This window comes from Cyclopterus lumpus, chromosome 8 (assembly GCF_009769545.1).
Source record: "Cyclopterus lumpus isolate fCycLum1 chromosome 8, fCycLum1.pri, whole genome shotgun sequence".
Classification (NCBI taxonomy): Eukaryota; Metazoa; Chordata; class Actinopteri; order Perciformes; family Cyclopteridae; genus Cyclopterus; species Cyclopterus lumpus.
In genome coordinates, this window is record NC_046973.1 from 17838375 (window position 1) to 17853880 (window position 15506).

At 43.8% G+C, this 15506-nt stretch overlaps 1 protein-coding gene across 1 annotated transcript in view; it reads right to left on the reverse strand.

Annotated features, from left to right (window-relative positions):
• Nucleotides 1-257: 257 nt before the first annotated feature.
• The window catches only part of col5a3a (collagen, type V, alpha 3a), a 45365-nt gene continuing 30116 nt past the window's right edge, over nt 258-15506 (reverse strand). Inside the window, exons 41-67 of the mRNA XM_034540243.1 lie at nt 15217-15270; nt 14915-15022; nt 14480-14587; nt 13938-13991; nt 13685-13738; nt 13472-13579; nt 13287-13340; nt 10731-10784; nt 9157-9210; nt 8988-9041; nt 8780-8887; nt 8612-8665; nt 7664-7717; nt 7407-7460; nt 7222-7275; nt 7010-7117; nt 6771-6824; nt 6587-6640; nt 6390-6497; nt 6244-6297; nt 5078-5113; nt 4559-4612; nt 4158-4458; nt 3814-3926; nt 3573-3641; nt 2593-2826; nt 258-2379 (exon numbers count right to left, since the gene is read on the reverse strand). Coding sequence (XP_034396134.1) covers nt 2233-2379; nt 2593-2826; nt 3573-3641; nt 3814-3926; nt 4158-4458; nt 4559-4612; nt 5078-5113; nt 6244-6297; nt 6390-6497; nt 6587-6640; nt 6771-6824; nt 7010-7117; nt 7222-7275; nt 7407-7460; nt 7664-7717; nt 8612-8665; nt 8780-8887; nt 8988-9041; nt 9157-9210; nt 10731-10784; nt 13287-13340; nt 13472-13579; nt 13685-13738; nt 13938-13991; nt 14480-14587; nt 14915-15022; nt 15217-15270 — 2358 coding nt within the window. The 3' untranslated portion in view covers nt 258-2232. The remainder of the gene's footprint in view (nt 2380-2592; nt 2827-3572; nt 3642-3813; nt 3927-4157; nt 4459-4558; nt 4613-5077; nt 5114-6243; nt 6298-6389; nt 6498-6586; nt 6641-6770; nt 6825-7009; nt 7118-7221; nt 7276-7406; nt 7461-7663; nt 7718-8611; nt 8666-8779; nt 8888-8987; nt 9042-9156; nt 9211-10730; nt 10785-13286; nt 13341-13471; nt 13580-13684; nt 13739-13937; nt 13992-14479; nt 14588-14914; nt 15023-15216; nt 15271-15506) is intronic.

Below are 15506 nucleotides of genomic sequence, written 5' to 3' on the forward strand. Positions count from 1 at the left end.
TCTTGAGATCTGAAACAGAGCTAATTGAAATAAATGAACTGGGGAGCAAATCAGAGTTGATTACATCGGCTGATTGCAAGCTTGTTGAGGGAATGTTGCAGAACAAGTCGGTAATGAAGAGCCTTGTTTGTATATTACACTCTGACTGGACATTGCAGGCAGCCCCGTGCTCTCGTGGATATTGTCCCAACCTGCCTGTAGAGTCTGAAGAGGAAAAGCATCACAGAGCAAATGTCTTGTTTTTTTTTTTTTTTATTCGCACATTAATTTTTTCGACAAATACATTTGTTTTTCATTCAGGCCTCAGGATAACTGTACAGTATATAAAATGAGTACACCAAACACTATACATATAGGATGGGCAGTGCAAGAGGAGGAGAGGAGTTCATTACGAGAATGTTTAAACGCCATGAAACACAAAGAACAGCGGGAGTGAATTTCTAAATTACACACTTTGGCCACACAGTCGCCTGTTTGAGTACGGAGGAGGAGGTAGACGGAGCATTGCGATTGCATTTGCCAAAGGGAAAAATTTGCCGTAAAATAGAATTCACATGTCCTGTCTGTAATATTTCACGGCTCCCATTTGATAATTTGCAGAAGTCTCTGTTTAAGCCGACATACAGAGACAAGACTGTAGTAATAATGCCAACTAAACACAAATCCTGGAGCTGCTGCACAGACTGTGAATAATGGAATAGCATGGCACTATAATGGCACCTGTGGTAATTCTTCTGGAACGTGAGGACAATTTCTGACTCACAGCTCTACTAATTTCAGAGGTAACCCGACTGATTTGCGACGGATATAATTCTCAAAATGTCACATGGTGGACATCATCACCTCCGATGCTGTCATTTCTAGTTCAGGTCGACAGTTGTCTGTATTCGTTTTAAGATGGATTTTTTCCCTTTAAAGCGCTCAACCCCGCTGTGAACTGTCCCTAACTTCTTTTCACTGGCCCTGTGAAATTGGCATCATCAGCCAGAAGATGTGCAAACAAAAAAAAAAAACTCAGTAGACTAGTCCCCAGGCCTCTGAGGGGGTTTCGTACTGCTGAAAGAGCAATAACCCTCTCCCTCTCTAGTCCTATAATCCTGCCCACAGAGACGCACAAACACACTGGACAACAAAAATAACATAATCATCTTTAGCACCACCAAAGAGCAAATCATATCAAATGAACAGCATCACATTCTGGCAAAAATTTCAACAATATGAACAAGAATGGAGAAACTGGAAACCTCTGAGTTGGTGAGAAAAAAATAAAATGTCAGCAATGCTTTCAAAAGATGTGTCTCTTGGTATAAAAAAAAACTAATGCAGTGAAGACTATATTTTAATCAACATGCTCTTAATTCTTGCCCTGAAATATCCCCAATCTAGTTGCTGAGGTATGTAACAGCAATTATAAACCACAGTAAAAAGGGTGTTCGTCTGACATGAACAGTGCTGTAGTCCTTGAAAAGATGGAGGGCTCAAAAAGCTTATTATCAAGCCCATAGAGGGAAGCAGTCCAATAAAGGAAACAACCTTATCCGTTCAAGTAAGTGTCGGGTTCAATAACTAGCTACGCCTATTGAATACTAATCAATGTAATTCACTGAGCAAACTGCAGTTGAAGGGTAAAAAGGACAATATATCATTCCTGCACACAGGAAATTAATTATGGTGCTTGTGTGGAATTAATATGCTAGGCTAGTTCACAACTGCTATGCAATTGTTATTATAGTGAAAACTGAGCATGCAAATGAGTATGACAACTTTTCAGATTTATTCCGCCGCAGTCTTTGTTAAACATTAGGGAGCAACTCGATCATTCAAGGTCTGAAAAGTCCCATTTAACCGAACCCATGCCGCAGAAGGACAGACGGCTCCTCTCTCTTGTCTTGTTTATAAGTGGTCATTGTCAAGTGGTGCAGTCTTCTCAAACAGTGAGAAAAAAAAAGAAGGGAAAAAAAAAGACAATTAAATATATTTAATTGGAATATTTCCCTTTGGTAAATGTGCTTTGTTCCCACTGGTACACGTCCTCTTTCTCATCATTCTTCTTATTGTTGTAAAGCCATAGAACCCAATCGCATTGGCTGTTGAATAGTCTTACATTTTATACCGCAAACCCACCACATACAGGAACATGATATAATAAATATTGCTCGGGGGAAGCGGCAAAAAAGTCCAGTTTCTTTGTGCAGGTCTCTCTTTTTTTTGTGTGTGTTGTTGGCAACGATGTTAACCGTTGAAGCATACTCGTCCAACTTGGAATCCAAACTTCTGTTTGCTGTTGCCAAAGTCTGCCGGAGCCATATCTATAATAGGGAGCAGCTCTGCCGAGGGAGAGTCAATCTCTAGTTCAGTCCTTTCCTGACCTTTGCGGAACTGAAAGAGAAAAATAAAAGCCATTATTAGAATGTTCTGGGCTTAATAGGAATAACTAGCCCCCCTCTCCCCCACTCTCTGGCCTAAATCCCTGTACAAGTCAGTGGTTTGATGGCTACCACTGCAGCACAATTGATAAACACATTAGTTCCATTCAGGCTAATTCGTATTTGTCAAGCTAGTCCCCTTCCCCTGGCATGGCCCTGCACTGACCTGGCATCCATCGTGCACTGCATTGATGAAGGGGCTTTTGGCTTGTGTCAGCTCCTCGTCATTGCTGCCCCGAAAGCGGAGGGCACGCTGATAGGAACGAGAGGTGCTGTCAAACCAGCCCGCCGAGTTCTGGCAGGTGTAGGTGAAGCTCTGCTTGGCCGTGGCACTCAGTAGTTTCAGGAAGGTCAGCTGAACTACATGCACAGGGTTCCCATCCCTGTCACTGTATGAGAACTGGATGACACAGATACAGATGAATTAGTGTTCTACAAAAGGTGGATATATGATGTACTATAAACTCCTAATTAAAACCGCACTGACTTTTAAACTATATCAAATCTCAAAACATGTTTTCTCTAAAAGAGACACATCCACCGAGCCTATAATCTAAGACAAATATAACTAATAATGTCAATTATATCGCTGACATTGCACACCAACCACCCTGTGCTGATGGAGGCGTTTACGTCAGCGAGGGTAAAAGTTACAGCAACTTCTCTTCAGAATACCAACATACAAGGAAAGTTGGGAAATTAAGGAAAAGAAGAAAAAAAAAACTTCAGCGGATCCAAGGACTCAGAGAAAGTCAGTGAATTGCAATTTTGCTGGCAGCTCTATGATGATCTGAGAGTGTTATGAGACCTGAAATCAGGTGCACATGAAAGGCCAGTGCTCTGAACGAGAGAGTTGAGTTCTTTGTGAGTCATCCAGAAAGCCAAATCAGCTCTCTCATTGCACATGGTCTAATGAATTGATTGACCAAATGATACAATGTGCAAATATACAACTAAAAGGACATGGATGGATACACACAGATGCAAGCCGACAAATTCATGCTCGATAAATGCTTGCACCTCAATCGCACGCATGAATATCATTCAAGGATTCTCAATTAGGGTGAGTAATTTAGCTGAAAGAGACTGCCTGGCATTTGGAGCCGACTGAGATTAATGGTAGGAGGTTAGACATGTTTGTTCTACCTGCTTGCCTTTCCTGTATTGGCTGTACCAGCTTCCTGGCTTCTCTTTGTTCCACGCTGCTAATTTCACCTGGAAGCATACACAGAGAGAGAGAGAGAGAGAGAGAGAGGGACAGAAAGAGAGACAGAGAAAGGATGTTGAGTCAATTTTTAAGCTCAAGGGATATAGAGTGATTTTTGCTCTGATGTTATTTGACGAGGTCGGCTTTGTAAAGGCTGACGGCAAGAGATTGGAGACTTACATTCTCAATCCTCTTGTCAGGGTAGAGACATGTCTCTCCATCAGCTGTGAAGTTACAGTAGACCTTGATGGAGTCTCGGTTGCAGCCCTGGTTGGGATCAATCCAGTAGTCTCCTACAAAATGCACAAAGAAAGGACATCGATCAAGCACCTGCTGTTGATATAATGAACAAATCGAGGGTTACGCGATGACTACATGCAGCTGGTGATATATGATAAGGAGCATTTTGAGTTAAAAAGGAGGTTTGCTAGAAGTTGTGTGCATTTCGTCACTGGACTCGTTCTTCCTGGATAAAACATTGACGGCGTTGAAAGAATCAATCGGGAAGCATTGTCTTTGCCCACCGTCTTTGTAGTCCGGTTGGACCATCATGAGCTCTTTGCATGTCCGGGCAGGGCTCTCAAAGGAACCCAAAGGCCTCCTCATCACATCTACTTCTGTTTTCATGGAAGATAGGGTGGCAAAGACTTCTTCCATCCCCTTGGGGTCCTCCAGAGGCTGATCTCCCTGGAGGAACTCCTCCAGATCCACGTCCTCCTCCTCCTCCCTGAATGGGGCGGCTCCTCCTGCCCCATAGGAGTGCCTACGTCTCTTCCGCCTGCCCTCTCTAATAGGCAGAGGCTCAATCATTGTTGCAGGGGGTCCCTGGAGGGAGCAGAGAGAAGTGAGCAAGAGGTGACAGGGCAGGAAAGAGGGTGAAGCTGGCGCTGAGAGGTCCATTATGTTGATCATTCGCGGTACTCACTGGGGGACCTGGGGGTCCAGCAGGACCTCGATCTCCTCTGGGACCGACAATACCCTGGAGAATAAAAGAGGACAAAACTTTGTGTCAATCATTTGTGCTCCTCACCTGGAGCCTCTCTCGCACCAGTTGGCTAAATCCCAGCTTTATCCAAGCAAATATGGCTGCTTTATAGGATTATCCAGCTGTGTGCATCAGCACTTTGTGGTCAAAGCCTTGGCTCTAAAGACACACTATAGTGGTTTTCATAGCATCGCACACAACAGAACCAAATCCTATTAAAAAAGGCGCGATTCAAAAAAAAAAAAATTCCACACAAGGCAAGCATGGCTGTACAGCGTGCTTTTAGTTCCAAAGACATGCAGTAAACACAGTAGAGCATTTCTGGTTGTGGAGCATGGTACATTTAAGCCAACCAACACACTCGTTCTCTCTTCCCTGGCGTATATGTTCCCAGCAGCTGCTAACCAAGCTGAGGTGTGAGTACAGCGGTGTAAAAACAAGACAGGTGACTGAACTCACTAGTTCTCCTTTCGATCCCTTCTCGCCAGCTGAACCCTAAGAGTGGAGAGGAGGGGTAAGTAAAAACATCAATAAAAGTACATACACTTAAAACTATCTTATACTCAAGTAAGCGCTGCAAAATACTGCCAGATATTCACTGGAGAACCAGGCACCCTGCCTAGCAACAGGGCAGGTTATGGTCAATATGATTACTTTCGCGACTGAGTGACAATGACTAATGAATAATAACAAGACTTCATGTTCTCTGCACAAAATGGTTCTTACTTTAGCTTTTTGCGGATGGAGTCAGCTGCTAAATCTCTGATATCCAAATCTATACGATCTTTAAATCATATTACGCAATGGTGTTGCCTTTATTATGTTCTCCTCTTGACACGTGTGTTCCGTTTGTTTTATACCTGCAAGTGTATTAACTTGCAGTTATAAGTGTATTATTATTGGGGCGACTATGGGTCAGTGGTTAACATGCCCGTCTTTCAATCAGGGGGTTGGCAGTTCAATCCCCGCCCTAGTCGATGTGTCCTTGAGCAAGACACTTAACCCTGCATTGCTCCCCGTAGCTGTGTCTACGGTGTATAATGTAACATGTAAAGTGTCTTTGAGTATCTTGAAAAGCGCTATATAAATTAAATGGATTATTATTATTAACAAGATTCAGCAGACCACAGGTGTAAACTTCATGTGGTTCAAATTAGTATTTCAAAATACTTTTGGGTTACATTATGAAACATTTTCATTGGCAGCTTGTACATAAATGGGTTTCCAGACATATGTCACCAAAAAGGGCAGACAGTGGTTTCAATGCTTTTCATGCATCTCTTTTTCACTTTTGAGCATCGATCGCTGATGGAGACATTTAGCTTAACGTTTTTATTATAGCCTTGGGCTTTCTCTATGCAACACACAGTAAGCCTGCAACTATGTCTGTTTGATAATTCTGATTTGTGTTCACAATAGTTTAGAGCTGTATGTATAAGTCATTGTCCAAAATGGTTTCATGCCATATGGACAATAACGGTATGTTAAATAGGTTAATACGCATATAAAGTCATGAACACATTCTTTTTGGACTTCACACTCAAATGACTTATCACATATTGTTGTTGAAATCATAAAGTCATCATAGAAAAGTATATATATATAGTAACAGCTATGTGACTTACTGACAGTCCAGGTGGTCCCAGTGGGCCAGTGGGACCAGGTGTGCCGTGCGTACCCTATACATAGAGACAAGCATTTCATGTTAGTGAACTGACCATCCTGTTGTATAGAAGTATAACAGATGCATTGTGTTGCAACCAAAATGCACCTCATCTCCTTTTGGCCCGTGTGTCCCCTGAATCCCAGGTAGGCCTCTGTCTCCCTTCTCACCAGATTCTCCCGGGGGGCCGATTAGACCGATCAACCCACCATGACCCTGCAGATCGAGACATAGTTCATCAGCGTTGTTTCCCAGGATTTTAAACTGGTGCAGAGTTTTCTCTCTGTCAGGGGCTAAACACTCACTTTGTCTCCCTTGTATCCAGGGTCTCCTTTTAATCCTGGAAGTCCTGATGGCCCCTGTTAATAATGGCAGATGTGTTAGTAGGCCACTGCACATGGAATATGGTGTTGGGTCGGGTTGGGTTTGAATCTTGATTTATTCATATGACTGTTGCTCTCCATTAACTGGCAACTATAAGGGTCTTACTATTGGTCCCGGTGGTCCAGTTTGTCCGAGTGGCCCATTCAACCCTTGCTCACCCTAGAGAAGAAACACAAGAATTAGAGATCAGCATATGTATGTAAGTATGCCGAAACAATGATTAAACACAACCAGTAACGGTAACTTCCCGTTCTGATGATTGTCAGTGATGTTGCTTCACACTCAATACAAAAAACACCAGCTTCAGACGAATGTAAACAAGGCATTTTGCATTGAGTACTTACCGCTGAGCCTGGGATGCCTCGAAGACCTTCCGGGCCAGACCTCCCCGGCTGCCCTTGGGATCCCACTGGGCCTGTCTTCCCCGCTGGACCCTGGGTCCCTATTGTCCCCTACAGAGTAGAGGGACACAGACAGCCAGGCGTTATGACCAGAAGGGCTTTGTTGGAAGGCACCAAACACAACCACGTAGCTCAGTGCCGGCCGTTATCCTTACCTTGGCTCCCTTCATGCCTTGCTTCCCTTCTTTTCCTGCAGCACCTATATGACCCTGGGGTAAAGAAAGACAATGTTGATTGCCATGATGACAAAAGCTACTGACTGCAAAACAAACACATAGACATGTAGCTACACACACACACACGTAGGGACACAAACATATATACAGTATGCTGAGCTCACCCTCCGTCCAGGAGGACCTGATGGACCTGGTTCTCCAGAGGCTCCTGAAGGTCCCTTCAGAGCAAAAGAAAAAAGGACGTAAGTTAAAACAGAAAATAGTTCCCATTCAGTCACCTCAAACTGAGAAGAACGTCTAGTCATAAAGATGAAGAAGCAAAACCTCAATATGTCACAAAGAATACAGACTTCAGCTAAGCATACAAGAGCTACTGGCACTGTCAACATATGCAAGAAGTGGGAATTAAATCAATGCTTACTGCTTTGCCAGATTCTCCATTGTCTCCTTTAGGCCCCGGCCCACCATCTACTCCCTGGATAAAAAAAATTTAAAAAAAGTCATGTAGAAGGAATAATCAAGCAATAAGTTCATGACTGGAAGATCGTAGAAAAATATGAAAGCATAAAACTATACTCGTTAAATATAACTTGCATAGTCACCCTCAAATATTATATAATCATTCCTGTGTAATAGGATCCATCAGCTAATATTACCCTATAAGGCAAAACACCTCCTGTAGTCGACTTAAGAGACACTGGATGAATGATGAACGATGTGACACGTGAAGCTAAGAGGAGTGAGTTCTCTCTGTAGTGTTTTAACCGCCGCACAGAGGAGAACAATCGGACTTTCCTGGACTGGACTCTCTTCCAGCTCTTAGAGATTAGACAACAGATTGTCCAGCTCTTTTAGACTGGACAAAAAGGACCAAACTTAAAATCGGCGAAAGCTGACTTGGAAAAATCCTGAGAAATTAGGACTGCGTGGATCGCTGTAACTGTTTCACTGAATTGAAATAGCTGCAAGTGACTTCACGAGAAACAACTGAAACAAACCCACATCCTTACCATTTTGTAAGTGTCTGGTAAGTTCACTGGGCGAAGGCTGGACAGTGTTCGTCATAACGTCGAGAAAAATAAAAAAGAGGCAGCGATAAGGTATCGATGTTCCACGTGATCACTAAATAGTGGTTGCTAGGGTTACATCCTACCGAGAAGGCCTAGAGCATACTATCTGTCAAACACTCTTGGGGAGGCAATAATTCCAAACACCTGTGAGTGACACTTCCCTCCGGGATGGGTCGGACAGCCGACCGTGTTAGGTCCGAGTCTGGCTGCCCTCCACCCCCTACTTCTTTCCCTGGGGCAGGACCTTGTTTACGTAACCACAAAATTAATGATTAAACAATAATAACAATAATACTCACATTGTTGCCAGGTTCTCCAGGGGGTCCTAAATCTCCGGGGAACCCAATAGGGCCCTGCGAACAGTGAGAATATAACATCATATACATAGTATATGGCATAGCAATAACTTGTCTGAACTGACAACCGGGACAAGAAAGAGTTACTGATCCAGAGAGACGAAGACTCACAAAGTTGCCTTTGGGTCCATCCTCCCCTGGTGTTCCTCTGGGTCCTGGAGGCCCGGCTGCACCGTGAGGGCCAGAGTCACCCTTCTCCCCCACATCGCCTAGAGCACCCTGGGACACCGGCGTTTGAAAGGACAAATCAATGAAAGGGCAAATAAAGGATGATGTTGAGCAAGGCAAGGAAGGAAAGGATGGAATTAACGTGACTTACAGCAGTGCCGGGCTCTCCAACTGACCCAGGGTTTCCAGCTTCTCCATCCTCACCCTTGGTAGAGAAGGAAAGTCAAAGATGAAATTCCACACGACACGCACAAACCACCGCTAATCTACTCTACGTGCACAGGCACACGCTGTGTAGTTGCTAATGGGAAAACGCTGACCTTCTCTCCAACAGTCCCATGCTGACCAACTCCACCAGGCATTCCAGGTGGGCCCTGTGGTAGAAGCAGAGAAAACAGCGTGAACCAAAATATCATACAAGGGGGAAAGTTCGAAGTATTCATTGGATTTTAGAAAATCAAGTTCATGGTGCAGCATCTTTTAAAGGTTGCGGTTTGTCAGCAGTTCTGCTCACAGAATGCTGAAACTGGAACAGAATTGTCACAACACAAGGAGAAACACTGCGTCAGGTTGGATGCTTTCTCCCCCCACCCCCCACCCCTCTCGATGGGTTTGTTTCGCTCGTGTATGTGCATGCATGTCAGCGTGCACGCATGTCTGTCATTGTGCTTTGAGACAAACCCAGTAAAAGCATGTCTTCGGTAGAGTGCACAAACATGAGAGCCGAGTGCGGCCACGCACCGCTACCGTCCTGCTGCCTTCACATGCTTTCTTTCCTCGCATTCAACCCCCATTTCACCCTTTTCCTCCATTCCTGTGTCAATCCATTTATGGATCCCATTCCTCTCCGCACCGCTGTATTTCCATGCTCTCGTGATGAAACGGTAGCGTGGCTCACACAGATTTCTGCAGCTTGCTGCTGAATAATTGACCTGTGTTAGAGTCTGCAGAGAGACGGCCATTTCTAAAGGTAAATATAACTGCCTCTCAAGGATGATAGTCTAATACTTCTTAATGATTCATGGAGCAGTAAATATAACTCTCTCCCAGGGATTATATCCTAATACTGTTTAATAATTCAAGTTTCAAAAGCAGCGGATGATTTGTGGCAGGAAGTGTTCAAATACACACACAGTATATAAAGATGAGAGGCTGGAAAATATAAAAGATATGCTGTGTGTAAGGATAAGATATTGTTTAGTTTGAAAATTAGATAATGCTTTGTATTGGATGGATGGTCTTCTTTATTCCAAAGCTGACTCATATTTTCTTGCTGCTACCATCACTTGAAAATATTACAACTCCAATACTCCCACGTGGTCTATGTAAAAAAAAAAAAGCAAATCAGAAATTCAATGCAGATTAAAGGTGCACTGTGCATGATTTGGCAACCTCTAGTGGTGAAGCTGAAGATTGCAACCAACTGAAACTTACTCCCATGTGTGAAGCGTGTAGGAGAACTATGGTGACTGACGCCAAAACGTTATTGGTTTGTCCGTTCTGGGCTACTGTAGAAATATGGCGGACTCAGTGAAGAGGACCCGCTACGTATGGAGGTATAAACGGTTTATTCTCAGATTAAAAAAACACATTTAATATATTAATTTCTGCCAATAGATCCCACGAAACGATTTAGCCTCAATGATACATTTTCAAAAAGGAACAAATCATGAACAAATAATACGTATTCGCAAACTTCAATGCATTATCTTAAAGGGCAAGAACATCCACATTTAAATGTTTTTTATTATGAAGATGGATATGAACAACTTGGATATGAACTGTTCTCCGTATTCCTTGCTCAATGGGACTGTCTATGTAATACCACTATAGTCATGTTCACGTCTAAATCAGTTAAAAAATGTCACTTTTAAAAAGTCATGCTGTACTCTACCTCTCCACCAATGGACCCCTGAGGGCCTCGTGGGCCATGCTGTCCTGGAGGCCCCTGTGGAGAGAAAAAAATGAAATGTTTCATTAAGATATACTGCATCAATAAAACGCACAGAGAAATATACAAACTGAACGCGAGCAAGTGGATGGCCGGTGCCTCTGAAATTAAGCGAGTGGTAGAAGTCAGGCCACGGAGGATTGCTTATGCAATGGCCCTCGTATCCATGATCATTATCGTAGTGACATGATGAAGACATCCAGACAGGTCATTACCCTCAATATGACACATGCTCCGATTCCTCCCTCCCTCCCATCGCTCTTATTAATAAGAAACCTCCAGTCTGTGATGTGCAAGACCACATTCTCCGAGCCGCAGTGACATCATGCGATTTGACTCGTCTGTGCTGCTCAAGAGAGAGCGGGATGCAATTAATCCTAACTGTGCTCGGCTTCACTTTCAGTTGAGTAGATGTTGAACTGTGCTCTGAATCACTCTGAAGTCTTGGAGGGAGCCTTGTGTTGTGAAGACACTGAGACAGAAAGACAGACAATCTGCCCAGAGAGAGAGAGACTGTGTGGGACTAGAGGAAACATACATCCTTCTGGCGGAGAGATATTTGAGCATTAGAGGGGGAGTATCCTGTGATCCGCAACGCTCACACATGAATGAAACTTCCCCACTGAGTCTTCAGCCTCTCTCTCTCTCTCTCTCTTTCTCTCTCTCTCTCTCCACCTCTTTTGTTTTGGTTCCATTCTGATTCCCTCCCTAATCTGGTTGTGGAGAAGAGGGGCTATAGAGAATCTTGTTGAGCGTGTGTTCATGGTTGACAGCGTTGTGAGATGACTGTCACAAAGGAGGATGCTCATTAGACAGCCAAGGCTGAGGCTAATCTGATTAGCAGCTGTCACACCGTCTTCCTGCTCACAATCAGTGCTCCGCCTCCTTCCTTCCTCTCCATCGCTTCACTGCGTCCTCTCTGTAACTCCCTCTCTCACTTTTCGTTTTTTTTTAATTTTTTTTTTTTATTAATCCTTTTTCTTCTTCATTCTACACAGAGTGTACACCTCTTCCTCCGGTTGGCTTGTCTCTGCCGCCCATAGAGTCACCGGCAATCACACTCGGCCTTGAAGATCCATCACAGACGAGTTGAGATTGTTACAGGTGTTAAAAGTTTCTTTAGCCATCATTACTGTGGGTATCATTTTTATCAACAAATGGAAGGATATAATAAATTTAAGAGCATATGACCATTGTAAATATATATACATACACAATGGTCATATGGTTGAGTAGTAGGCAAATCGGAAACCACAGATTTATGTGTGTTCCTTAGTTCCTCAACAGATGAGGCTGATTGGAAGGTGTTGAGAGGCTATTACAATGGAAACACAGCTCTTAGCAATCTGTGAGCAGCGATCTTATTGTGTGTGTCTCCCACTGCACTACGAACGTGACTGACTTTACTCTAAAAGGTCTGTCGACACCTTTTTATAACGACAGGAGTCTCAATGATATTGAGACAAATCAGACCAAAACAAACCGAACCCCACTCAAGCCCGCTGCCTGTAGTTTTAGGGCGGTGAACGAGCAAGGCAGAGGAAATAGGTCGATTCACCAGTTTGACACACAGCTGCAGGATCAGCAAAAAAAACACTAAACAAACAAAACAAATAAAATATGGAGCACTAATGAAAGTTTAAAGAAGGAGGTTGTCTGTGTCCCAGCTATAGCTCCTACACTGCTGATACTAATACTAAGCTTACATTTCCTCATCTATCAAAATAATAGTCATCCATGAAGTCCTTTTTATTATTTATCTCAGTACAAGGTGCATTCTATAATACGGTGTGATTGCATTGGAATGTTTTTAACCCGTTATCATAGTTTCTGGACCAAGTGATTACATCTATAGAAACGCACACACACACTCAATGCGTTATTAAAGGGGTGTCATTCAAATATTGGTGTTCATTTGCAGAGTAACTGCACCCTTCGGATCTTGCCAAATTGTGTGCATCATGTCGGGGGGGGGGGGGGGGGGGGGGGGTCTTTGTCTGCTTCTTGGGTAAAGCTATCACATGACATTATGCATGAATTAAACGTGCACCCTGTGAGAGTATCGATAACCGAAACGCTGTACAGGTAACAGGAAACACTGAGTAATTACCTCAGACTAAAGGCCTTTGTTCTACCAATACAATCAGAAACAGAAATACAGTGCTTGCACAAGCTCTGCATTACAGCCTCAATATTGCATTGTTTTCATACTCATGAATGCATGCATGTAATTACATGTTTCATCTTGAAAAAGATCCAATAAACTGAAAATGAAGAAAAGTGGAGAAACTAATTCAAAGGTCTTTGGAAAGTAAAAAAAAAGAAAAAGGCAAGTCGATATCCAATACCAGACAAGACCAAGACAAGTCAAAGTCATACCAATCATGAAGCAAAATGTGAGATATCAGAAAAAGTGGTGTCAATAACAGGCTTGAGACTGACCCAGCAGTACACTTGAGATGAGTGTTACATGTGCTGCGATTGCTGAACAGTACTCACCATTGAGCCAACATGCCCGCTCTCTCCCTTCTCCCCTGGTGGTCCCGGCATTCCCTACAAATGAAGATACGGTGAGCAGCGCAGTCTCAGGCGTGAAATGAACACAGAGATAAACTAAAGTATGAACGTGAAATTAGGGTTGGAGATACAGTCTGTTTTGGGGGGAATTGAAAGTCATTTCTCACCTGTAGTCCAGAAGGACCAGATGCTCCCTTAAAGCCTCGCTGTCCTTCATCTCCTTTCGCCCCGTTCATGCCCTGCTGCCCTCGAGGACCTGGCTCACCATCTGCACCCTGAGATATAGGTCACTACTTTTAACACTGCACAACCTAAACCAACTTCTCATACAATGGTATGTTTTCACATGATGTATTCTGAGTTTTCTTTAATTAACATACTGGCAGTCCTGGTTGACCCAATGGTCCTTGACCTCCAACAGGTCCTAGGGGTCCCTAGAGAAGCAGAAGGACAGTTCAGTGCACATTCCCCGAAGGAATGACGTGATGAAAACAATGCGCTCATTCCAACAGATGATGCAGAGTCCAGGTAAACATTTATCACAATGAATTGCAGAAGTCAGTTTGTCCTCTACTCCCTGGTGATGCCATGTAATGGTGCTGTTAGGACTATTCATATACGATTCATACTCACAGATTCTCCTTTGTCTCCTTTACTGCCCTTCTGGCCGGGTCCTCCTATCTCTCCCTATGGACACAAAAGCACAAACAACCATGAGTCCAAAAATCTGCTAAGACTTGACAGCAGTGCTGTGGTCCAGGTTGGCTGTCCAATCGTTGAAGGATTACTTAACAGGCCTACCAGGCACAGGCTCAGGGGCCCAAAGTGTCAGCCCCCCCCATGCCTTCACCTGCAAAATGTCACTTGCCAACCACAAATAGATGCAAAATAACTACAAAATAACCACAAAAAAATGCAAAACCGCTGCATAGATACTCAAAATAACTGCAAAAAGGGGCAAAAAAAACAAAGATACACAAAATGACCCCCCAAAAAAAAGACAAGAAAATGTCCACAAAAGCATACAAAACCAGATAGAAATGCAAAGCACCTGCATGTAGAAATAGAAAAAGAGGCCGAACAACTAAAAGGTGTGTGTCTTGGAACAAGACTTTTACATGTTCGTAACCAGGGACCATTGTCTCATAATCCGCCCATGTGTCCAATATAACTACCTTGTCTCCGTCCTCTCCTGGAGGCCCGAGAGATCCCGCAGCCCCTGGCAGCCCTGCAGGTCCCAGTTCCCCGTCATGCCCAGCCGGCCCGACAGGCCCCTTCTCTCCCTGGGGAATAGATGGGAAAACAGCACACATCTAACAAATGCTACAATACTTGTTATCCTCATATAGCAGCATGACACATTGATTAATGTATCAAACCAGGACGGAAACTCCCACCCAAGAAAGCAGGCTTGATCACATTTATATTTTGTCCCTGCTTTTCTCTCTCTCAGTCTCCTTTGCCTCCCTCCTGCTCTCTGTCGCATAATGACACATTCCAAGGCGAGAGCACATGTTATTTATTACCCAAATGGTGGGAGGTGATGGGACAGTATGTGTTACTGGACATTATTGCCTATGATACAAAATTAGCAATGTTCCAAATCTTACTGGCTCGCCTTTCTCTCCCATCGGCCCAGCAGGACCCACGCCGCCGGGCCGTCCTGGCTGGCCTATAGCGCCTGCCGGCCCAGCAGGGCCCCTCTCTCCAGTGGCCCCCTGGAAATAAGAGGTAAAAGAGAGATGAGGTGAGCATGTCACATGATACACTCATTGATTTAATGCGGTGGTCACGATCAGCGATCACCATGGAAACAGCCTCCTGCTTCACATGTCCTAGCATTTCATAGTACATCGAAGCTGGCAGAGAGCAGGGGATGGGATGGAAAGCAATTGAACAAAATCAGACTTACAATAAGTCCTGCGACACCAGGTAGACCCTCTCCTCCCTTCAGACCTGCAGGACCCTGGAGATACACATTGAGCAGCCTTCATCATGCAACAACCACATCCACATACAAGTGAAGTAACTTTCCATTTGCTTGTGTAACTCGTGTGTAACCGGCAGGATTTTAACTTAAACTGTGATCTAATTGCAACCTTCACATTTCAAAGGATCTTGTGTTGACAGCATAGATTGTAAGAAGTGAATGTAGTCACCGTGACATCACACATTCATGGAGTACTACTGAGTAATGCTGCA